Source organism: Mastigoproctus giganteus, chromosome 6, assembly GCF_048544385.1.
Source record: "Mastigoproctus giganteus isolate SK-2022 chromosome 6, ASM4854438v1, whole genome shotgun sequence".
NCBI lineage: Eukaryota > Metazoa > Arthropoda > Arachnida > Uropygi > Thelyphonidae > Mastigoproctus > Mastigoproctus giganteus.
The window spans coordinates 4492840-4519504 of record NC_143580.1 but is presented as its reverse complement, the minus strand read 5'-3'; the positions used below and the strand labels follow the sequence as shown (position 1 = coordinate 4519504).

Sequence of the window (26665 nt, the reverse complement as noted above, 5' to 3'; positions counted from 1 at the left end):
AAAGGATGAAATATCCTTGACACGGCCGTCTTGGTGGTGGTATCCACTGAGAATAAATAAAAATAGTCTTCTCTATTGGGGAAGCGTTACTTATTCGAAGTATAACCGAATGAAAAACTCGTTGTGATGTAATTAAATTAGATGTAATGAAACGAAGCCACTATAATAATTTTGGTTAATTTACTGCGTATTGACACGATGCTTTTGCAGTAAACTTATATGTCTCCACAGAGACTTATGGTGAAAGCACACGCAGCGAATGCAATTTGTAAGGACTTGGTTTCAAGAAAAATGACATGGGTAATTCACGTTAAGAGTTTTTCAGTAGCAAAGAGCATTCTGTATCAGTATCTCTAATCTGTAAGGCTGTAGCGGTTAATGATATTCCTAGACAAATAGGTATATGTCAAATGCACTCTAACCATTGTATCTCCTCCTTTTCTTATAGCTGGATTTCCTTATGATTATTCAGTCCTGACCACCCTCAGGCCAGAGGAAGGGACCGAAGCCTATCTGTTCACGATGTATAACAGCGTTGGACAGGAACAGATGGCATTAGAAGTTGGAGATAACGTAACTTTCATGTGTCGAGAGAGCGCGGACAAACCCACCTTAGCAGAAGTGTCATTCCCGACCATCGTTAATGATGGAAAGTATGTACAGTACTTTGTTATATGTATTCTATTATTAAATGTAGTTTTGCATTAATTAAAGTTTTAAGACAACTAGGTAACCTTCAACTCAACAATCCTGCAGATTGTGGCGTCGAACCTATATATCACAAATACGCGGTCCACAATGAGAGAGCGTAAAAAAACAGTTGCTTCGACAGACTTTCGGTATATTTTAAAAATATGTTGTACCTTTCAAATTCAACGTTGTTTCCTCTCTTTGGTTAACCTCTGAGATAAAAATTATTAGAGAATTATTCGTGGACCACTTAATTTAAACGGATCGAAATTGAAATACTATTTCCCAATGAATGTTTGTCATGAGCGTCCTTAGTTGCTGAATGTCAATTAGCTTCTTATCTTTTTAAGCAGTTCGTGTATATCCTTTGCTGTATACCTACAGTTCGTCGAAACAGTGTTATTAGAGAAAGAACTGTCTCGTACCAGACTCTCCCAGAGGTAATAGAAACCATGTTAATAGCTGCTGAAATAATTAACATTTTTCCAACTGTATTGAAATTTTTTTGTACTGCGCCATTTTGTACGCAACTGGATAAAAGGCGAAAACAGTTTGTTCTTTAATTTCGGCTCTGTCCTTCTTAATTTTCCCCTCTTTGAACGAAAAATTCACGAGGTTAATTACTGGTTCCAAAAGAGGATTTAATTTGCTCGGCTTCGTACTTTCAGCAGAAAGGGTTCTACAACAAATTAATTAAGAACAGCTGAGGCACTCATAATTATGGCTAAGGGCAGTAGTTTGGTTTGGTTTGGGGTTTATTGGCGCATCAGCAACTGAGGCTATAATGCGCCAAATACCGGTCATATATAAAAAGTGAAAATATTCAGTGACCTAAGTAGTTAGGCCACCATGTCAAGATATAAAAGGAGTAAAAGTACAAAACATATGAGCAAAGGAATGCCAAATGAATTTTAAATTCGATTAAAAAGGTTTACTGATTTTAAAAAGTTAAAAACAGCAGACATATTGTCATTGTCGGATAAAATCTGACTGAGTGTATAAGGCTCAGCCAGAGGACTAAAAGCGGTAAAATAAAAATCACGTTCGTGTCTAAAACGTGGACACTCGGTTAAAATGTGGCGTATACTTAAATAGGTGTCACAATTCTCACACATAGGACAGTCATCTGCCCTCAGCAAAAAAGCATGTGTAAGATGACTGTGTCCTATGCGGAGCCGAGCTAATACAACTTCCTCTCTGCGATTCCTGCGCAGACTAGACTGCCAATGTCCGATTACAGGCTTTATCTGATAGAGCTTGTTTGTGACTTGCTCATGCCAGGATTGTTGCCATTGGGACAGTAATTTATCGTGTATTAACTGCCTGTAGTCTGTATAGGGGACTAACAGGCAATAACTGTTTTGGGGTTCGGGTGACCTGGCCAAAGGGCAGTAGTAGTAGTAGTAGTAGTAGTGGCATGTGATGCAAGAAAGCAAATGTATGAGCTTATGCAGCATCAGCCAAAAAAAAAAAAAAAAAAATCACACCATTCCCTCCAAATGCCTGTCCAGTTCCTCCTTAAATTTATTCAACCTATCAACTTCCACAACGACAGATGGAAGTTTGTTCCAGCAATTAACCACCCGCTGGCTAAAGGCAAATTTCCGCACATCTATTCTACATCTGTCTTTTCTTAATTTGAATTTATGCCCCCTTAGGTTCGTAATCTGAACAAGTGGAAGGATCCCGTCAGAATTCAGCGTGCTGAACCCATTCAAGGCCTTATACACCTCAATCAGATCACCGTGCAGGTGCCTAGTCTCCAACCACTGCAATTTGCAGAACTTAAGCCTCTCTTGGTAAGAGGATCCCTTCATTCCCCTCACCAATCTTGTTGCCCTTCTCTGTACACGCTCAAGCAAATCTACATCCTTCCTAAAATGAGGCCTCAAGACCTGTACGCAGTAGTCAAGGCGTGGCCTGACCATTGCCTTATACAGAGGGACAATCACCTCCTTCTCCCTGCTAGCAAAATTCCTATATATCATTGACAAAACCCCATGACCTGCCCTGGCAGCCTGTCTGCTTTGCTCAGAAAACTTCACATCTGACTGCACAATTACTCCCAGGTCTTTTTCATTTTCTACCACCTTAAGTGTACCACACATTTTCTACCACACAGTTGGTACGTTTCTCTGGGGTTACTTCTACCCATATTCAGTACTTTGCATTTGTGAAGGTTAATCTTCAGTTGCCACTTCTTAGCCCATCTGCCCAAATTATCTAGATCCTGTTGCAGTAGCACACTGCCATTACTGTCATTAACAACCCTGCCAACCTTTGTATCATCTGCAACCTTCGACATTAAGCCTGATATATCTTCATCAATATCATTGATAAATATACAAAACAACAGTGGACCTAACACCGAACTCTGTGGGACTCCACTAATAACATTAGTCCAAGAAGAGCAGCACCCATTGATTACCACCCTCTGTCTTCTCCCACTTAACCATCCTTTTATCCATTGTAGCAACTTACCCTTAATACCATTCTGCTCCAATTTGTACAATAGTCTTCCATGCGCAACAGTTTCAAAAGCTTTCCCGAAATCCAAATATATGATATCAAAATTATTTTTTGCATCCAGTTCCTTTGTAACCACATCATAATATCCTATCAAATTTGTCAGAAAAGACTTTCCCTTAACAAACCCATGCTGTGTCTGAATTAGCTGCAGTCTTGTCTAGATGATCCTGCAATGCATCTTTAACCAGCGACTCCATTATTTTACCCGGAACAGAAGTTAAACTAACTAGTCTGTAATTACTCGTGTCACCCTTCGATCCCCCCTTTGTGAATTGGGGATACATTTGCACATCTCCAGTCCGTGGGAACCTCCCTCGAGTCCAAGGATGCTCTCATAATTATGGCTAAGGGTTTGCTTATTTGCTTTGCCGCCTCCTTTAATATAACTGGATAGATCCCATCCACCCCAGGTGCTTTTCTTACGTTTAACTTCAACAATTTCTCTTCCACTTTGCTCTCAGTTATTACAAAATCATTAAGTATCCTGCTACAATTTGATAACCTTCTACCATTTTCAAACCTTAATAATTCCTCACGTGTGAATGTAGATGCAAAATACTCATTCAGTTTGTTTGCTATCTGAGCAGGAATCATCAACAGTCAAACCATCGATATCAAATAGACCAATCAGATTCATCCCTCTCCTTTTAGAGTTTATATAAGTAAAGAAATCCTTCCTGTTTTTCTTAGCATCCTTTGCCAAAGATTTCTCGTAATCTGCCTTCACCTGGCTAACCTCCTTTGTGACCTGATTACAGACTAGCTTATATCTGCCATAGGCTTCTGAGTCGCTTGATAATTTATATGCATCCCATGCATTTTCTTCTCTGTCACGAGTCTCATTAGTTCATTTGATAACCATTTAGGCCTAAACCTTGAACGATATTTCTTAATCGGTATATAGAGTCTAGTAGCTTCCACGATTAATTCCTTGAATGCTTCCCACTTAGAATTTACTGTTGGTAACATCGTCAGTTTATCCCACTGTACAGAATTTAAAAACTGTCGGAGACCACTGTACTCGGCTTTACGGAAGCAAAAACCCTTTCCTTTACCCCTGATGGTAATTAACCTGATGGGATCAACCACCCCAGGTGCCTGTCTTATGTTTAACTTCAACAATTTCTCCTCCACTTTGCTCTCAGTTATTACAAAATCATTAAGTATCCTGCTACAATTTGATAACCTTTTTTTTTTTTTTTTTTTATGAAAACCCCAAACACGAAAGGTATCAAAACCTATAGTACTTAGTACCGTGCATGGGTTGAAGGAGAAGTATTTGGGGGGGGGGGGATGCCGGAAACTTTGCTCTTGAGACTAAACATGGGTCTGCCATTTTCAAACCTTAATAACTCCTCATGTGTGAATGTAGATGCAAAATACTCATTCAGTTTGTTTGCTGTCTGAGCAGGATCATCAACAGTCGAACCATCGATATCAAGTGGACCAATCAGACTCATCCCGTTCCTTTTAGAGTTTATATAAGTAAAGAAATCCTTGCTGTTTTTCTTAGCATATTTTGCCAAGGATTTCTCGTAATCTGCCTTCGCCTGCCGAACCTCCTTTCTGACCTGATTTCAGACTAGCTTATATCTGCTATAGGCTTCTGAGTCGCTTGATAATTTATATGCATCCCATGCATTTTTCTTCTCTGTCACGAGTCTCATTAGTTCATTTGACAACCATTTAGGCCTAAACCTTGAACAATATTTCATAATATGTATGAAACTTTTAGTAGCATCCATGATTAATTCCTTGAATGCTTCCCACTTAGAATTTACTGTTGCTAACATCGTCAGTTTATCCCACTGTACAGAATTTAAAAACTGTCTGAGACCACTGCACTCGCCTTTACGGAAGCAAAAAGTTCAGTCGCCATCGAAACCTAAACATTTCCGACCCATCTCCAACTCCTCCAGCCTGCTGAAGCTCCTGGAGAAGACCTTACTCCCGATCCTCACCAAGCAGATCATGCCCAGTAATCCAGCCCAAATTCACTACTCCCTTCCAAACAGATCAACGATCACAAATCTGCTAGCCACAACGAATACTATCTTGTCAGCATTCGAGAAAAGGCACGAACTAGCTGTGACTTACTTAGACATTGAGGCTGCATTTGATGCCGTCCAAGTAAACCAACTACTCACTCTCCTGGAATGCCACTTCCAGATCACAGGGAACATATTATGCTTTCTCTCCTCTCTTCTGAATAACAGAGTTATAAAGCTTCATACAGGAGATCGCACCCTTACTAGATCCGTCACCGCAGGAGTCCCACAAGGAGGGGTCCTTTCCGGCCTTCTGTTCTCATCTATTATCTTCCCACTGGTTGCACATTCTCGATGTCTACTGAGCTATGCAGATGATATCAAGATACTGACTCCCATCATCCCTGGTCAAGACCTTGATCTGGTAAAAACGGAAATTAACAACACTCTCACTGCAGTCACATCTTACCTCTGCCAATTCGGGCTCAAGATGAATCCTGCTAAGTCCGAATTCATGGTGTATTCATTGAAGCAAACTCCTTCTTCTCTCCAGCCTTCGGTCGGCAACATCCTCATCCCAATTGCATCCAGCCATCGTGATCTGGGCGTTGTATTCGACTCCAAACTTCGATTCAACGCCCACATAGACATGCTCCTCACACGTGCTTCAAGACTCCGGTGGATAGCAAAACAGCATCTCCTTCATATCAGAGATAAAAAGACAACCGTGAGGTACATAAGAGCAATCATCTTTCCACCTTTACTCTATGCTGCTGAAATTTGGGCGTCAGCGGCACCATCAATAAAGAAACCACTCTTTGCCACAGAATTCTGGCTCCTAAAGTGGGCCAACAGGAAGCACAACCTTCCAGCTCTGATTCACACCACGCAGCTTGCCAACTCTCTCGGGATTCCACGGCTTCCCACCTTAGTCGAAGACCAACGCCTCCTAGCAACAGTCAAGATGATAACAGGCATAATCGCCACACCTTCATTCTGGGATACCTGTGGCTGGAGGATCCCCCCTGCTGCCCTTAGGGCCAATCCCGAGCTCTACTCGCATTCAGCGCGACTCCATCTCTCGGACAGGTTCCTCCCTCAGCAGATGTTCAAGCAAACCCAGGCACTTGACGCCGACCTGAACAAATTCGCTATTGACCGGACTTACAGGAAAAAAATTATGTCTAGTAGGACTAATCTGCATTGACATGTGTACCTTGCATCTGTTCCTGTCTGATTGAGCTGGTGCTCTTATCTCGATGTTAAGTCAGCTCAATCAGACCTAACTCTCGTAAGGAGTTCTCTCCTTTGTATAAAATATGTTTTCTTTTGTAAAATTACCTGTTTTTGTAAATTAATTGTTCTATTTTCCCGGAAGTTTCGGGAAGTTGTACAAATGTAAACCCCTGGCTTTTTGGCCGTGAAGGGCATTAAAGATTATCTCTCTCTCTCTCTCTCTCTCTCTCTCAAAAACCCTTTCCTTTCCTTTACCCCTGATGGTAATGAAATCTTTAAGTAAATCCCACATCAGTACATTGTGATCACTGCCACCTAGTGGTTCCTATATCTGCAAATTCTTAATACACGAATGATCACTGCTGATTACCAGATCAAGAGTATTACTTTCTCTGGTTGCCTCTCGAACATGCTGCTGCAGAAAACAATCATCCAATAAATCCACAAAAGTCTTGCTAGTGCGCGAGTGATCAACCCACAAGTTCCAGTCAGTATCTGGGAAGTTAAAATCCACCATTATAAGACATTCTGATTTACTAGCGCACTCTCTGTCTCATTCGAGTCATTAGGTCTATAACACACTCCTACTCTTGTTTTTGCTTTCGCAGTGCTTATGGCACACCAAACTGACTCAACAGTGCACTGTTCATCTATATCAACTGGATGCACGTTTTTTGATTTTATGTTTTTCTTAATTAACAGCATAGCACCTCCTCCCTTCCTATCCAGTCTATCCTTTCTGTAGACGTTGTACTCTCCAAATTCCAGTTCTGCATTCCTTATATCTGTGTGACACCACGTCTCTGCTATCCCAACAATATCCGCCTTTGATGTCTTGACCAACACTTCAAATTCATCAAATTTATTTACTATACTTCTAGCATTGGTGTACATGCAAATATACATGTACTGTACCTATCCTTATTATTAGTTACCCTAACCTGTTTCACGATGACTGCCATCCGTCCCTGAAACCCCCAGTACCCCTCGTTCCTGGTCGCTACTTATTCTAATAGAAGTTGTGCAAGAATCACCTTCACCTCTGCCTGCGGCTACTTTTAAACTTTTAGTCTGTGAATCCCCCCCAAGCTAGCTGTTTTCCGACCCACCTAACACTGCCTCGATAGCATCAGCAAATATTCTTGCACCCTTTCTATTTAAGTGTATCCCATCCCTGTAGAAGCAGTCTCTCCTGTTAACAAGCACAGACCACGTTGAAAAAAATTCTACCCTTGCACATTCCCTCCAGGGCCGAATTGATTGAGAAGGCTGTCATCATGTATTCCCTCCTATCGTGTCTGGACAGAATTGCAGACCATTTCAAATTTAACCCTGACTCATGACTTTTTCGTAACATTGACCTGACTTGTTAATTGCGTGTTTGCAAATAAGGAATTGAAAATCTCATTTTGCAAATGAGATTTTCATTATTATTATTATTAGCCATAAGGGGCAAGAAAGCCTGAGACTTATGCTGCACCAGCCAAAAAAAGTCCCGTGTTACCCTGAGACAGAGAGAGAGAGAGAGAGAGAGAGAGAGAGAGAGAGAGAGAGAGAGAGAGAGAGAGAGAGAGAGAGAGAAGTAGAAGGGAATCACCAAGAAAGGAAGAAAGAAGAATGATGATATCCAGCTCAGGACTCTGGGTTTGCCAAGCCCATACTCACCAGATGTGAGCCCCTGGGGTAGAATTACCCCAGGGGCTCACATCTAAAATAAAAAATATATATATATGGTAAAGGCACCCCAAAAAAAAAAAAAAAAAAGGCCACTACTTTCATTACGTTACTTTTGAGCAGAGAGAGAGAGAAAACATTTTTAAAAATCTTAATATTTTATATATTTTAGTTTAAAAAACCTTAATATTTTATATATTTTAGTTTTTTTTTAAATTCAATTTTAAAATGTCGAGATTGAAAATATCTTAAGGTAATAACAATATGACTGTTATTTTAATTTTAATTCCTTAGCAAGTTTTAATTGTTTATTGCGAAAAGAAACGAAAAATAAAAATATAAAAAAATATAAAATAATAAAAAAATAAAAATAAAAAAAATAAAAATATAAAAAAAATATAAAATGATAAAAAATATAAAATGATAAAAAAAAAGAAAAAAAATGAAAATAAAATAAAATAATAAAAAAATTAATTAACTAATTTAAAAAATGTTAAAATAAAATAAAATAAAATAATAAATAAATTAATTAAAAATAAAAATAAATAAAATAAAATAAAAATTTTAAAAATAAAAAAATTTAAAAATTAATCAAAAATAATTAAAAAATAAAATAAAATAAGAAAAAGTGTCAAATGGCCTTATTGTATCCACATGGGTATAATAACGACACTTTTAGAAACTCACATGCTGAAATGAGAAAAACGGACAAAAGTATGTAAGTAGGTAGTTTAGTTTCATTAAATTATAAAGAATTAAAATTTAAGATAATAAAGAATTAAAATTGAAAGATAGATATCCTCTTGAATTCACTGTTATAATCAGTGCAAATGATTGTAGACATTGTAGAAGTCCGGTTTTCACTAAAGAAGTGCTTTCCAAAGTGTCGCCATATTTTGTAATTGTATATTTTGCAGACATTGATGTAAAATACAGTTGTTGAGTAATACATTGAAAATTCACATACTCGGTTGCAGTGGTGTATTCGGTACTTGTTTCTAAATGTCATAATGGAAAATCATTAAATTTATACACCTAATATTATGAAACAATGGCATAATCAAAGAGGAGGTAGAAATATCTATTTTACCCATTGGTACTAAAAATTTATTAATAGTAATCTTTAAAATTGATAGATTTCTTTAAAAATTTATTTAAAAACAAAAATATAAATTTCGCAATGCAACTTGAACGTTTCGTACTAAAGTACAATGTGTTAGATAAAGCGATCCAGCGAATGAGATATGATGCGACCGAACGCTGCATTTTTTTTTTTCGCCATGAGCTGAACGCTAGAACTGGTTGTTCTATGAACCGTGAAGTGTTCAGTTATTGTACAGTCGATGTGGCGGTATCATATAGTCTTCTGGAGAACGAGCGTTCCGGTACTATTTTTTTTTCTTAGCAATACGCCTCTGCTCGGTTGCCGGTGAGTTCTGGACAGTTCTTTCTTTTCGAAAACTAATAAAAGTGACTTAATCGATTTCAGTTAGCCTTCGATGATTTAAAATGAATGATTTCAAAAATAAGACGGAATATTTCTTCCCTCTTATTTTTGTTTTGGGCCGAAACAAAGGAAGTTGTGTTCTGTTGCATTTACCATCTTAAAGATAAGGAACAGGAAGGGTGGGTGGGGTGTTTCTAATAATTATAAAATTCTGCGCAGGTTGTCAATTATTTTTGGTGAGTGCGTGGTGTGTCGGCATCAAAAAAGTTGGGAAAGCAGCACTGCACGAGAAGTTCTGTACTCCGTACTTCTACATTTTGCTTTATCACTACAAAACTGACGTTTGATATGTCTGAAAATGTAGCAGTGAAGTAGTTTCACACAACAATTTTCTAGTAATGTCGAATTCTGTTTCCCGTGGCCATTATCCTCGCACCCTCTCACTAAGAATTCGGTTTCTTCCTAAAATGAGTTTCACCACAGTAAGTGGTCATATAGTGTGCTTCTTTAGATATTGGCCTTTTTTAGAAAAGGTAGGTGCTACGTTTTGCTACTTTTTACCTTCAAAAAATAACTGGACTATTTTTTTTTTTAACCTAAGGTCTTTCCAGTTACCTCTGATTCCACATGGTTTGTATCGATCCAGGAGCACTAAAAATGATAAAATTATCGTAATTAATTTGTAATCTGTTGTTCGAATAGTTGGAAGGTAAGTACTGTAAAACTGATATACACGAAATGAATTTTAACTTATGGATGGCGATATTGTATTTATTCATTCGTTATCAAATGTTATCGAAGAAAAGCCATTTGAAAAGTTTCATTGTATATTATAATTACAGTCAAATTAGTTATAATTTGAAATCGAATTAACAATAATAAACCATGATTTCAAAACAGAACTGGAATGAAGAATCATGTGGATGGCGTTACGTATTTATTTAGGTGGTTTCTAGCATTATTAAAAAATATATATTATAATGCACCCTTTACAGCCAGGGGTTTTACATCGTAAAAAAAAGAGAGAATAAACGAATTAAAGCTAGAGGGCTCACTTCGAAATCTCAAGCATCTTAGTCTTCTGGTTTAAAAAATATCAATTTGTTGGAAAAAAATAAAAAGGAAATTATACAAAGCAGTTGGAAATAAATTGACAGTAGGATAACCAAAGCTTTCAAATGGACGTACAGTGACTATTACATGATGAGACAAGTCCTCAGCTCTATAATCGCTGTATGCTTAGTTCAGGTTCTGGACTAACTCAAGCATGTCGGTGGGGAAGAAGCGATCAGATAGGTGGAGCCTCTTGAAGTTTTCAAGAAGTGCGGAAAGGGCTCTGCAGATTTGATATAGGGTTCTCCAATGACAAATATCCCAGAAATAAGGTGAGCTGATGTACGTGGAATAAGTTTTATGGTGGCAATCAATCTTCTTTCTTAAGTCTTTGACTTTATAGCTCTGTACTTTTAGGTTGCTCTAATGGTGGCAGTGTTTATATCACTGGGGTGAGGTTATGTTTGCGTGCAAGCCACTTGACCAGGGCTGGATTTACACATAAGCTAAACAAGCTACAACTTAGGGCCTTATATTACAAGGGGCCTCGCTCCATCTTAAATTTCTTTGTTAATATTGTCAAAGTGAATTGGTGAAGGGCCTCATACGTGTTGTTGCTTAGGGCCAGAACAAATTTAAATCCAGCCCTGCACTTGACAGTATTTGTCTGGTTGAATTCTGTGAAGTGTCGATGATAAAGTTGAAGCCCAAATCTTGAAACTCTCGAATTTGAAGTAAATGCTGCTTTGCTTTCCGTCTTAATCTACACGTTCTGATGCGATGGGCTTCGAGATGCCTGTGGGACTCTTATTTGTAGTTTTGTCATTGCTGTAGCCTGTTGTGCCACCTGATCATTCTTTATGTCTTCTCTCCAAATTCAGCCTCATCAAGCTTTAGTATGAGTAATGGATAATGGTGCGAGGAACCAAGCAGCATCATCCAAAAAAAAAAAAAAAAAAGTCTACAATCCACTCTAGTAATTTATCTAATTCATCTTTAAATTTATTCAAACTACCCACTTCCACAGCAGCAGATGGAAGATTGTTCCAACACTTACCTGTTCTTTGGCAGAAGAAAATTTTTACACATCTCCCATGCAGCCATCCTTTTTAAATTTTAAATTTATGTCCTTCTCTTTGTGTATGTTATCCGAAAAGGAGTAAAAAAGGTTATTAGTATTGGTATTATTATTGGTAGTGGTAAATGATGCAAGCAAGCAAGTTTATGAAGCATCAGCCAAAAAAATTTCCCACACCACCTGTTCATCATCTTTATTAATTTGCCTACTTTTTTCCCTGAATTTATTCAAACTTCGCATTCCACAACAACAGTTGGAAGTTTGTTGCAACAATCAACCACCAGCTGAAGGCGAATTTCTGCAGATCTATCCTGCAACCATCCTTTCTCAGTCTCAATTTATGCCCCTTCCTTATATGGTATTCTTCCTCTTGCAGTCCAAGCAAGAGGAAGAATGCCATCAGCATTGAGTCATTTTAAATGGACTTGCTCAGTCCATTCAAAGTCTTAAACACCTCATTCAGATCACTTCGCAAGTGCCTAGTCTCCAGATACTGCAATTTGGAGAACTGTCGCCTTCCTTGGTAAGAGCACTCCTTTGTTCGCCTCACCATTCTCCTTGCCCTTCTCTGCACCTGTTCCAGCAGACGCACATCCTTCCTAAAATGAGGCTTCCAGACCTGTATGCAGTACTTAAGATGCGATATTAGCATTGCCTAATACAAGTAATAGCCACTTCCTTGTCCTTTCTGGCAAAATTGCTGTATTTCATTGACAGAACCCCATGAACTGTTACTAAAACTTCATGTCGGACTATTTAGCCATCGTTCCTTTTAGCTCTTGACCAGCTTAAGTGTGGTACCACACAACTGATGTTATTCTGCGATTACTGCATATGCAGTACCAGTCATAAAACTTCGTGCCTAATTTTTTGGCCAGTAACCAGTTCCTTCTTGTTCGATAGAGATGGAAAACGCCCCTGAGACATCGTCTCAGAAGTTCACATAGATTTTCTATCTTGTTTAGGTCTGGTTACTGCGATGACCATGGTATGTGAAAAGGTTCAGTCTCATACTCCTGAAACCTCTGTGTATGACCACCTGTGCTCTGTTGATTGGACACTGTCACGTGTCCAATCAACAGAAATCCTTAAAGACAGCTTTCTTCATGAAAGAAATGCTTGAACATTGGATGAAGATGATCACTCAGGACTCTTAAATAGCAATTGGCATTAACCTTGCCTTCTAACTGAATAAATACACACAAACTTGATATGAGAAAGCACTTCACACAGACTTTAGATTATAGAACTGCCAGAACCTTAACAATCGGAAACAAGCAATCAGAGTTGTAAGCTTCCTTCGGTTTCCACAATTCGTCCAATTTCCGCAAGGTGTAGGAGGATTCGTCGGACCATATCGCACTTCTGAAGAGTCCACTGCTTGGACACTTTCCACCACTGGACATGATGCCCTTTTGGATAGCACAGTTGATAGGATCGCCACCCTCCCCACGCCGCGCGGAAAAGTCCTGAGTTCGAGCCCCGTCAATAACGTGAGGAATTTTTATGGGCCTTTTTCACAACGTGGCTGAGTTAGTCTGAGGCGAGGATAGCATGGTTTTTTTTTTTTTTTTTTTTTGTGCCCCGGAAACTCGAGTTTTTTGTTCAGAAAAACAAAGCTTTGTGGAGTTCTCGACTTAATCTTTTTGACGAAAGTGGTTTATCGCGCTGAAAATCCCTGCACAACTGATAATCTGTTGCTCGCCAGTTGAGCTTCTCAAATCGCGCAATGTTTGAACGTCCCGGTTCTGGAGTATCGCCCACTGCTACTTTTTGTAGATGATATCTTCCCTTTAGATTTCCAGCAGACATGAAAATCATGCCACTTTCGAAATTGATAAGCTCTTTTCTTGACGACATGGTATCAATAATTACATACAGTTGGCCGGGTTTGCCTTTACAGAGAGGAGGCTAAGAATGCTAGGATGTTATTTGCACGTGTCACGTCTTCATCAGTGGCACGTGGACGTCGCTGCTTAGCATAAACCTAACCTTTCAGAAAACCATGGTGTTTCCATTTATTTATTTATTATTTATTTATTTTTTTTTTTTTTGTGCATTACCTGTATGTTGCAAGGAGAAGTGTGTTGTATTATTTTTAATATTGAACATGTAACATTAGTTAATATTAAAATTATTTTCTATTTTTAATTACGTTTATTGATTAAATTTTAATATAGTACCGAAGTTTAATCATTACTTTAATCAAATCATTTAATTCAATTAACTGAATCATTTAAAATTTCACGAATTCAGTTTCAACTGATCATATCTTAATTTTCCAGTAAAGATTTCTTTACGCATTTTATGAACTATTTTTTTCGTGAGTGCAGCCGAGAAGAAAACAGCTGTGTCAAACATCAACCTTGACATCTAAACAGAGGTCACGATAATAAGCTCCAAACAGATTTTGTTCTCACTTAATCTAAGAAAGTTCATTGCACTGGGCATGGTTAGCGGTAGGATGTATTGCCTGTACCGTTAATTACATTCCATCCTTAGTGGTTGATGCCAGCAGCTGCCAAAGCAGACACGGTTTAATCAGTCATTCTCTCTTTCTCTCCGAACACGGACTCTTATTCCCGGAAATTGTACCGCATTATTTTTATGTTGATGGAGAGAATTTTACTACTTTCTGTAGCTTTCTTCTTTTTTTCTTTCAAACACGGGAATTTGACTTCCTTAGGGAATAACCGAAAGTGTTTCTCAAAATGCATACTTTCTTGGATGAAAAGAAGAAATTTAAAGCTAAATAGTTGCTTTAAATTACTCTTTAAACAGCATTGCAAATTTTAAAAGAACAAGGGATGATCCAGTGAAAAGTCACATAAAGATGGTTTAGATTATTTTTTGTAATGCATAAAAAACAGGTAAATAATACCAAACATTTATTTATTTGTACACATTCAGGGAGGGGAATGCCAGAGGTGTATTAAACTCTGGCAGTAAGCTAGATAATCTTGTAATAACTAAGAGTAAGGTGGAGGAGAAATGGTTGAAGATAAACATAAGAAAGGCACCTGGAGTTGATGGGATCTATCCAGTTATATTAAAGGAGGCAGCAAAGGAAGTAAGCAAACCCTTAGCCATAATTATGAGAGCTTCCCTGAGTCCAAGGAAGCTCTCCTAATTATGAGAGCTTCCTTGGACTCAGGGGAGGTACCCATGGACTGGAGATGAGAAAATGTGACCCTAATTCACAAAGGAGGATCAATGGACAGTGCTCATCGTGGACTAATGTTATCAGTGGAGTCCCTCAGGGTTCAGTGTTGGGTCCATTATTGTTTTCTGTATTTAAGGTCCTTTTCATTCTCTGTGGTACTACACTGACAGTGGTAGAGAATGAAAAGGACCTGGGGGTAATTGTGCAGGCAGATATGAAGTTCTCTGAGCAGTGCAGACGGCCTGCAAGAGTACCTCATGGTGTCTTATCAATGATATACAGGAATTTTTCTAGCAGGGATAAGGAGGTGATTATTCTCTTGTATAAGGCAATGGTCAGGCAACACCTTGAGCACTGTATACAGGTCTGGAGGCCTCATTTCAAGAAGGATGTAGAGCTGCTGGAACGAGTACAGAGAAGGGCAACAAGGTTAGTGAATGGAACAAAGGGTTGCTCTTACGAAGAAAGGCTTAAGTTTTGCAAATTACAGTCTGGAGACTAGGCACCGGCGAGGTGATCTGATAGAGGGGTATAAAGCCTTGAATGGTTTGAGCATGCTCAATGCTGATGGGATTCTGCCTCTAGCTGAAAATAATCACCTGAGAGGGCATAAATTCAAATTGAGGAAAGACAGATGTAGGATAGATGTCCGGAAATTTGCCTTTAGCCAGTGGGTAGTTGGTTGGTGGAACAGGCTTCCATCCCTTGTTGTGGAAGTTGATAGCCTAAATAAATTTAAGGCTCAGCTGGATAGGTATTTCGAACGAACGGAGGGATGAAGTGGAAGTATTTTTTTTTTTTTTTCTCCTGGCTGATGCTGCATAAACTTGCTTTCTTGCATCATATGCCTCTACTAATGCTAAAGGGAGACAGGTAATTACAGACATGCTAGTTTAACTTCTGTTCAGGGGAAATTAATGGAGGCACTGGTTAAAGAAGCATTGCAGGATCATCTAGACAAGACTTCAGTTAGAGCTCGGACACAGCATGGGTTTGTTAAGGGAAAGTCTTGTTTGACCACTTTGATTGGATACTATGATGTAGTCACAAAGGAACTGGATGCAAAGAATAATTTTGATATCATATATTTGGATCTTAGAAAGGCCCTTTATATTGTTACACATGGAAGACTGCTGCACAAATTGGAGCAGTGTGGCATTGGAGTCAAATTGCTGCTATTGATAAAGGGGTGGTGGGAGAAGAGAGAAAGTGGTAATCAATGGACACTGCTCTTCGTGAACTAATGTTATTAGTGGAGTCCCTCATGGTTCAGTGTTGGGTCCATTGTTGTTTTCTGTATTTATAAATGATATTGATGATGGTATATCAGGCTTAATATCCAAGTTTGCAGACGATACGAAGGATGGGGGGTGTTAATGACACTAATGACAGTACGCTGCTGCAACAGGATCTAGAAAAGTTGAGCAGATGGGCTGAAAGGTGGCAAAGGAAGTTTAACATTGACAAATGTAAAGTGCTGCATATGGGAAGCAGTAATCCCAGAGCAACGTATCAACTCTGTGGTACCATACTGACAGTGGTAGAGAATGAAAAGGATCTGGGGGGTAATTGTGCAGGCAGATATGAAGTTTTCTGAGCAGTGTGGACGGTCTGCAAGAGTAGCTCATGGTGTCTTGTCAATGTTATACAGGAATTTTTCTAGCAAGGACAAGGAGGTGAATATCCCCTTGTATAAGGTAATGGTCAGGCCACACCTTGAGTACTGTATACAGGTCTGGAGGCCTCATTTTAAGAAGGATGTAGAGCTGTTGGAACGAGTGCAGAGAAGGGCAACAAGATTAGTGAATGGAACAAAGGGAATGCTATAAATTTACGAAAAGGGGTAAAACGAGTAACGAAAGATAAAATAGAATTTACCTAGGGTAGCTAAAACTGGTCAAGGATTTAAATTATTTACTGTTTTGTTATATATTGAACTCTTTTAGATAACTCGGAGGTCATTGAGGCCCATCGAGAAGTCGAGCCTCAGGATATTGGTAGTGGCTTGCTCAGTCACATCTCCAGTATTCAGGGTGGCAAGTAATCATCGTTTTCTTTGAGATGGAAGGCCTTGGAGGTATTGAAGCCGGGCAGTCTTATGTGGAGGTGGCACGTTAGCTTAATGTGTCACGCAGTGTCGTCTCGGCACTGTGGATGCAGTTTCAGAAGGCAGGAACCATTACAAGAAGAGCTGGCCAAGGTCGCCAGAGGACTATGTCAACAAGAACAGAACGCTAACTGGCTCTAACAGCAAGACGAAACCTACGATGCCATGTAAAGGCCACAAATGAAAACCGGACTGTGTTATGGTGATGTCCTGGTGAGGTTAATTCAAGTGGACTCCAAGGCACTAGTTTGTAACCTATTCACCCCAAATTACCGCACAGTTCGTCGAAACTGGTGCAGTGAATATGCGACTTGGAGCCCTGAAAAATAGCATACCGGCATGTTCTATGATGAGTGCCGTTTTATGGGAATGCGGTAGAATCCCTCCAACATCAGAGAAAGTGGAGGCCGTGTTCTCGTGTGTGGCGGAATAATGATCAACGTTTTTGAGAGGGGTATTATAACTGAGCAAAACAAATTATGAGATTAGGGTGCTCCGTAAATGATTACGTCTATCCATATATTTATTTTGTCTGTAAATTGCGAGTGTTCTCTGTTCGATTTGCCTGTTTGCTGGACGAAAAAATCCCAGTTTCTGGGGGGGGGGGGGAAGCCTTTCTGTCTACGCCTGAGACCGACTAACCCAGCCACAGAGTGAAAAAAACCCTCAAAAGTTCCTTGTGTCATCGACGGAATGCGAACCCAGGCCTTTTCCAACCGGTGTGACCATAACTGAGCAGAGTTGCCGAGAACAGGTCCTCGAACCCTATGTGCGGATATTTAAGGGTGCGGTTGGCGCAGATTTTCTTTTCATGCACAACAACGCCATTGCATGCAGAGCTCCAGTGGTGGAGGAATATCTTTAAACTGAAGATACCCAACGACTGCCGTGGCCAACACGATCAAGAGAATACAATCCGATCGAACATCGTGCAATGGGACGCGAAAGGACGTCGCATTGCACGACGTTCGAGCATGGTTCGCCCACAGCCAACTCCTCGGTCACTGGGTGAGCTAGGTTCAGCATTGGTGGAAGACTGGGATTTGTTGCCACAGAAATTCATATCGAGCATGGTTTCCCGCTGCCAGGGCTGTTTAGACGTCGAAGAATTAGCATTAGTAGAGGCATATGATTCAAAAAAGCAAGCTTATTTAGTACCAGCCAAAAAAAAAACCCTTTCCTGTTTCACTCACCCATTCACTCTAAAAGTTTGTCTAGTTCAACTTTGAATTTATTAATGCTGTTAACTTCCACAACGACAGATGGAAGGGATCATATGCCGCACTGATGTCACGTAACCATATTTGCGAGCATCTTGTTTCGACTGCTGTAATGTGACCGTTTTGATAATTCTTATACAACCCCTATAAATGTACCTTATACCTGTTCGAAGTTTCTCGCCATCACCTCATTTCATCGTTATTTTATGGTACACCACCGTACCAAAATTTTCCCGCTTCATCACAAGTTGCACGACTTACATTACTTTTTTTCTAAGTGTTCTGTTAATTTTGTCGAGCAGTGTAGAAGGTCTCTTGCTGCCTTGTTGAAACTGTATGTGAAAACAGTGTTTTTTTCCTTCTTTTTTCCCATGACTGTCCCAGAAACACTAACGGATTTAGATGGTTTTTCTGGAGGGGGATATAACGGTGACGATATGTCCCATTGACAGTAATTGAAAATGAAGCTCGAATTTAGGTTGAATTTGGCTCGAATTTAACTTGAAATTATATACACTCATTGGGCAAAAAAATTATAAACCTTTAGTCAATATCTGGTAGTGTTATAAACAAAAGTTAGTTATAAACCTTTATTCAATACCTCAATGTTATTAAGAATTCCAGAACTAGAGGCCATGAATTCAAATTACAGGGGTCGAAGTTTAGATTAGATTGTAGGAAAGTTTTCTTTTAGCCAGTGAGTCATTGATGGCTGGTACAAGTTGCCCTCGCAGGTAGTTGAGGCTCATAGTTTGAATAAATTCAAAGGTAAATTGGATGGATAGTTACCTGTATGAGAAGGGAACATATAATTTGTATTTTTGTATGGCAAATATTACTGTGTTATCATTACTAGGGCCACCTCAAATACATAGTAGACTCCATGCCATGATGTGTACGGCTCAGGGAGTCTAGCTCCAGATTTCACCATTCCTTCATAAGGATATTTGTTATCTGTTGTTGCAGTCAGTGAAGAACTGCTAAGCTGAACTGCCCTTTAATACCTGTCAGAGACATTCTCAATTTGATTCAGATCAGAGGATTAGGAGAATTAGGCTGCCTGCGTAGAGTTGGAAATGTTAGGGATAATTCTGGTACAATTCGGATGAAGGTTTTGCATGATGGTAAACTACAGATCCATAATACTTTTATTGCACTGTATATGGTGCACAATAGTTTGAATTTAAAAAAAAACAACAGTATATCCATAGAAACTGCAATCACAACTTACCATGACTGTGTCAAAAAAAAAAAGAAAAAAAAAGAAAGAAAAAAGTAAATGGAAATACTTCTCATTCCAGTTAATATTACTTTGTGAAAGGCAAACCTGGCCTTCTTTAATACTGATAGCAAAATTGCAAAGCTTATTCAAACATGAAAGTAAAATAAAATAAATAAATAAAAAATAAAACCTTCATTTGCCCCTTCTTGCTGTAAATTAAATTTATTTCATTCTTAATTTTTTTAACTAATGTAACATAAATATAGATACAGTGTACACTGAGTGGACAGAAATCATAGGATACCTACCGAGTAACAGGTAGCTCCACCTTTCGCTCAGATAAGGGCAGTTATACGGTGAGGCATTGAGTCCACTAATTCACAAAAGTGTTCTACAGGTATTTCCATCCATGCTTGTTGCACCGCTGTCCATAATTCCATCGCATTCCTGGGTGGAGGATCCAAAGCTGGAACGGACCTTTCCACAGCACCCCAAAGACGCTCCACAGGGTTCATGTCTGGCAAACAGGGAGATAATTCCATGGTGGTGAAATCTGCAGAATGCTCTTCGAACCATGTTCTAGTCACTACGGCTCTGTGGGGAGGTACACTGTCCCGCTGGAAGATTCCTCCATGCTCATCATTCACCCTGTGGGTGCATGATGAGCATGAAGGGATGCAGATGGTCTGAAAGGATGGATATGTAACCCCGAACCATTCAGAGATGCGTCTAGATATACCAGAGGTTCCAACATGTGCCAGTTGAATGCCCCCAGACCATTATCAAATCATTGACATTCAGTTAAAGTCGGCAGTGATTTGTGCCACTGTCACTCTCCGGTTGGCTGAAACAATGCGAGATAGATGTTGATGGCCATGTTCATCCACCACCTTTCTCCACCCACAGCGCCGTCCACGATGAGATGTTATTCCTGAAATGGCATATTCCCAATACACTCTTGATACTGTTGAAAGGCGATAGTGCAATTTCTGTACCATATCCACGATAGAGTGACCCATGCATCGGGCTCCCACTCTTTCAAAGTCGATTAACTCATGACATTTATCCATACTGACATCGAATTACTTCTACGTGAATGCAGTGATGCAGTATACCTATGTACCTGCCAAGCAGCACGTTCGTCCACTAGTGAGAGGAGTGACAGTGTCATGTTGCCCGGGACCATGTATCCCACGAATTCTGTCCTTTCAGTGTAGAATCATCTGAAACACCACAAGCTTTGAGTAATACTTTATCTCAACTATTCAAAGAAGCATCAAGAACTACACTGATGATATTTATAACAGATTTTCCTAAGTAACAACATTATCTGCTGATGTATTTAAATGTATGATATCATCAGCACATGTATTAATCTAATTAATAGTTTACATAGAATATAAACATAGACAACCTTGATAAACAGAAATGGTAGTTCTTTTGAAGAATGCCTCATCCATTTGAAGCGATGTAATTTTGCTTGCACGCCTGTTTTAATTTAATTGAATTAATTTATGCAAAGTCAATGCGTGCTTCCAATGGTAAACTACAGATCCCAATTCTTTTATTGCACTTTATATGGTGCACAATACGTAAATTGAAGTGTGGGATCTTAAATCAATTTAATTTACCTTAAATAGATTAAGGTCACCTTGAGCAAATTGTTTTTGTCCTCAGTTATTTCAATAGTAATAATAATAATAGCTGGGGGGCTTTGCCCCCTGCTCGCTTTGCTCACCAACCCCCAATAAAGCTTTTCTATGTAAAATGTAGAGGTATGATGGAGTAAGTCAAATCTTTTCTACGTAAAAGACACAACTGTTGAAACTCACTGATTGATATCTAATCAAGAAATGACCTATGGAATTATTTACCTGGGAATTCGTAGTGACATAATTGCCCCACCCACTTGTACCACGTGACCCACATCCCTCTTCTCCCATTGGCTACTCTACCACAGGGCATTCTCAAGGTGGAATAAATATCACTCTGTAATTATTTATCTGCAATTACATAGGTCACTTAGGAAAATACCTTTTGCTTCAGGTTCCATAATGCATGAGGAATACTGTTGTATCCAAATGAGCAGGACTAAAATATTTACAAACTATACAAATATTTAAAATATTTACAAAATACTAAACTATTTACAAATATACAAACTGTATTGGGTTCCTTCATCAGTTGGCATTACAATGGAACATCAAATGATGCCCGGTATGGTCATGTATTAGACAGTGAAGCACGTGTATGAGGTTGGTGAACGTTATGGAGGCAATTGTCTTTCAATGGAAGACAACAATGTAATTATTTATCTGAGCATTTGTAGTGATGTAATTATTTAACAATGTAATTATTTATCTGAGCATTTGTAGTGATGTAATTGCCCCACTCTCTTCTCCTATTATCGCTAGAGGAAAACTTTTTTAACGGATAGAGAGATAATAATAATACAATACAATTTATATTCATCAAAAGAATTTGTTTACAATAAATAAACTTGTTAATAAAATTTAATTTCTTGACAACAAGTTGTTATTCATCACAAAATAGTTTTCCATACAAATTTATTATTTATCAGAAAAGATAAAGAAATTACAACTCATAATATATTCCACACTACAAACAGAGATAGTAATTTTTATGCATAGCAACTATAATCTACTGAATCATTAATTATCAAAAATTTTCTTATTAAAATTTTAAATTTGAAAATAGATAACTTCTCCTAAGTCTGAAATCCACACTAGCCAACAAATTGTGTATTATATTCATTGTGTGCCTGGCTCCAAATCTATTTAGTACCCTAGGGTGAGGCAAAACTTTTAGGTTCCTTAAATTATGTGAGAAATTCCTTTGTTCATTCAACTCTTCAAAAATAATGTTCAGATTTTTCAAAATTAAATTTAACTTCAGTTTTTGAACTGGATAAAATATTTTATATTTTAATAAAAATTGCCTTCTCTTATTCAAGTCATTCCAAATATTTTTTTGCCATTATCAGTCTCAAAATTCTGTTAAGTTGTTTATTACCTTATTTCAGTTATATTTGCTCATGCCCATACATTGACTAAATAATTGAGTTGGGAATCTATTAACGCATAATATAAGGTAACTTTTGTTCTAAGAGTTAAGTCATTCTTAATGTAGTAAAAAAAGTACATATAAAATCTAATTTTTTTTTGTACAAATTTGTTATGTGAATTGCCCAACTTAGACTGTAGACAATCCATAATCCAAGGTAACAATGATTCGAAACTTTTTCCACAGCTTGACATTTGCAATTCTGGAAATTCTGATCATGAAGGCATTCATGTTCATGTAATTTTATAAAAGGATGACTATTTAAGATTTGATGAGAAGGTCTAATTACCAAAAATTTTGTTTTTTTCAAAGCTGAGTGCTAATTAGTCAACTCTGCAAATGAATAAGAACCTGCTGTAAATCATTAGTCATATCTGCTAAGTTTTTTCCAACTATATATAAGATTATATCATCTGCATAAATTTTTATAAAAGATCTCTTAATTACTTCAAATATGTCATTTATATATAGATATTGAACATTATTGGCCCTGCATGAGTGCCTTGAGGTACCCCACTCTTTACAATATATGATTTTCCTTTTTTATTTTCTACTTCAACTGTTATTTTTCTTTTGGTTAAATAACATGCTAAAAGTTGTTTGATTCTTCCCCTTATACCATATTTCAGTTTTTTTTTTTTTTTGCAATTCTGGGATATCAATTAAGTCATATGCTTTGGTCAGATCTATAAATAAAATCATGATGAAGTTATTGTTATTTAAATGTAAGTTAAAAGAATCTGTTAAATTCTCTAATAAGGTCTGTGTGTGCTTACCTTTCTGATATTAGAATAGAGTTGTTTAGCAGTCCATATTGATGTAAGTACTTGCTAATATCACAGAAAATATAATTTTATATTATCTTATTTAGTCCTAATGATAATGATAATAATGAATAATGTTATTCATTATTATCATTATCAGCCATATGGTGCAAGGAATTCTGAGGCTTTTGCTGCACCAGGCAAAAAAAAAAAAAAAAAATCTGAGTTACCCTGAGAGAGAGAGAGAGAGAGAGAGAGAGAGAGGACTATGGGTGTGCCAAACCCATACTCACCAGATGTGAGCCTCTGGGGTTATTGATCTATACATAACAATATTGGTCTATAATAATAATAATAATAATAATAATAATAATAATAATAATAATAAATAACTTCCAGAAACGTTTCCTTTGATAGTTATTCATCTTAGTTGTATAGCCAAAATTTTGTGTGTTTTGAATGTATATATAAACTATATAAATCATATTAGATCTGATAATCCTAATAATCATAATCAAAAATTCAGTTAAGTAATCATAAAATAATTGATCCTAGATAACCACATAAACTTTATTCTCAGTCATCCATTGATTCACCTTTTTTAAATGATGAATTGCTGAAGGAGATAGCGAACAAATGTAGGAAAAAGAAAAAGAAACTACAGTTTGTACTACGATGGTATAGTATTAATATTGAGAGAGTTACGTTTTCATTTGTTGCTGTGAACACGTGTACTTAGTGTGCTTGTCAATCTAACTTGTCAATTTCAAATCTCACCAATGAAAATGCAGTGCTTGAGTATAGTTGTCGAGGGGCGTGACTAATGAGCAAACCCCTAAACTGATACATACAACAAACTGCCTGAGCGGCACATACGAATTTCAAAAATAAATAATAATTAGCTCCAGAAACGATAAAACGTGCCGAGCCTTTTAAGTCATCCACTGGAATAGTAAAAATTAACGCTCACTATTATCAATAAATGCGCAGACCGCAATGCGCATGGAATTGCCACCGGAGAAACATACATGGGCGCCAGTTTGTGGGTGCACACAGCGCCACAGTTTGTTTTGCTGTAATTATGTAAGTTTGGTAGGCGCGTTCAATGTTTTGATATCTTTTTCACGTCGTGTGTGTCCTTATTAAGTTTATAATTATGGCCTCTAAAAGAAAAGTAATTCGTTTTAATTCTGGTGTGAAGAGACAGAGGAAAGTATTATCTCTGACAGAAAAAGTGGAATTACTAGATATACTCGCGAGTGGCGAAAGTATAGCGGCCGTAGGAAGGCATTATGGCATAAACGAATCGAGCGTACGGTCTATTAAAAAAAACGAAGATAGAATAAGAGCTAGTGTTTCAGCTAGTACTCCGAAAAGTGCTAAAGTATCGTATGTCAGTCGTCGTGATCCCATCTTGGAAAAAATGGAAAAGGCGTTAAGTTTGTGGATAGAGGACCAAGCGCAGAGGAACGTTCCTTTTAGTGGACCAGTGATTAGAGAAAAGGCCTTGCGTCTGTATTATCACTTAGCGTGGGATAGGAGTGAAGACAGCGCCAGTTCATTCAGTGCCTACACATTCAGTGCAAGTAAGGGCTGGTTCGAAAATTTTAAGAAGAGATTCGGGCTTAATGGTGTCAAGTTGGAAGAATCGGCGATAGCTGACCGTGAAGCAGCAAAAGAGTTCCCAACTCAATTCCTTAATATAATCGAGGAACGGGGATACAAGCCAGAGCAAGTATTTAATGCAGATGAGACTGGCTTGTTCTGGAAGAGGATGCCACCTAGAACATTCCTCACGAAGGAGGAGGAAATAGCACCTGGCTTCAAAGCAGCTAAGGACCGGGTAACCATTCTTTTGTGTGGTAATGCCTCAGGAGACTTCATGGTCAAACCAATGTTGGTTTACCGGGCATGTAATCCTCGTGCATTGAAAGGGAAAAATAAGCAACATTTACCAGTCTTTTGGAGATCTAATAAAAAGGCTTGGGTCACTTCTCAAATGTTCATGGACTGGTTCAATAACTGTTTTGTGCATGAAGTAGAGATGTATCTAAAGAAGAAAAACTTGGATTTTAGGGTTCTCCTCCTCCTTGATAATGCCCCGGGACATCCAGAGAATATCCAATATGCACATCCACATGTTGAAGTGTTGTTTTTGCCATCTGCTACAACATCCCTTTTTCAGCCACTTGATCAAGGACTGATAGCAACATTCAAGGTTTACTACACCAGACGTATTTTCCGTTACATCTTGAATGCAATGGAAACCGATCCTTCCACAAATGTCAGCGAGTGTTGGAAAAGTTATAACATAGCACATTGCATCACCAACATTAAGGAATCTCTTGAGGAAATTGCACCTTCCACCCTTAATGCCTGTTGGAAAAATGTGTGGGAGGGTGTTGTTAGAGACTTTCAGGGTTTCCCCACCATTTCTGGGGAAGCTGAGAATATCATCAGGATGGCCAAAGAAGTTGGAGGTGAGGGATTCGAGGATCTCAAGGCACAGGAGATTGAAAAACTCATAGAGTCCCATAGAGAGGAGCTAACAGAAAAGGAACTTTTACAGCTGTTACAATTTAATGAAAGTGATGAGGACAATCATGAGGAAGTGGTAGTCAAACCTCAGCTCACAGCAACATCTTTGTCGGAAGCTCTTCAGTTGGCAGAGATGCTTGCTGACAAAATATTTGAGATAGACCCTTTTATGGAGAGGAGCTTGACATTCAAACAACAGCTTCACTCTGTTATGAATCCCTATAGGGAAATGTATAAAAGCCTACAAAAGAAGGCAACACAATCCAGTGGCACCAGATCCCTTCAGAAGTGTGATACTCTGCCCCCCATCATCACTACACTCATTCCAGACATCTCTCTAGATGAATCTTAAACTGGACTCTCATTTAATGATCATCAAATTCACTTTACTATGGTTTTTATTAATCCTTGTGTTTGTTGTATGAGTAATTGTCCTTTTTTGTGTATTGTAAATTGCTTTAATTTTTATTAAACAACATATTCATTTGTGTGAACATGTTGTAAGTTATGTTATTACAGATATTCAATTTTTGTAATCAAAATATACTTTATATAAAAGTATTTGCAACCTAGATTCTAATCCTGTTTTTTACCGTAGCTCCCTCTAAGCTTATCAATCATGCATTTGTTGATTGCAGATATCTTCAAGAATATAGGCCTTACAGGCCTATATTTAATATTGTTATTATTATTATTATTATAATAAATCAGCACAAACTTATTTTGTTTTATTCATTTGTTGCAAAAATATTGCTTAATTTTAGTAATAAAGAAGTGAATTTTATGCAAAGTTATTTAAGCTGTGAACAGCTACTTCCCTCTAAAACGAATAAAAAAAATTCAGCTTAATGCAAGCACTCTTAAGTGCTATT

General features: G+C 38.1%; 1 protein-coding gene across 1 annotated transcript in view; it reads left to right on the top strand.

Annotated features, from left to right (window-relative positions):
• LOC150083829 (uncharacterized) overlaps nucleotides 1–26665 on the top strand; it is a 607249-nt gene that overhangs the window by 28154 nt on the left and 552430 nt on the right. The window contains exon 3 of the mRNA XM_090375392.1: nucleotides 449–653. Coding sequence (XP_090231518.1) covers nucleotides 449–653 — 205 coding nt within the window. The remainder of the gene's footprint in view (nucleotides 1–448; nucleotides 654–26665) is intronic.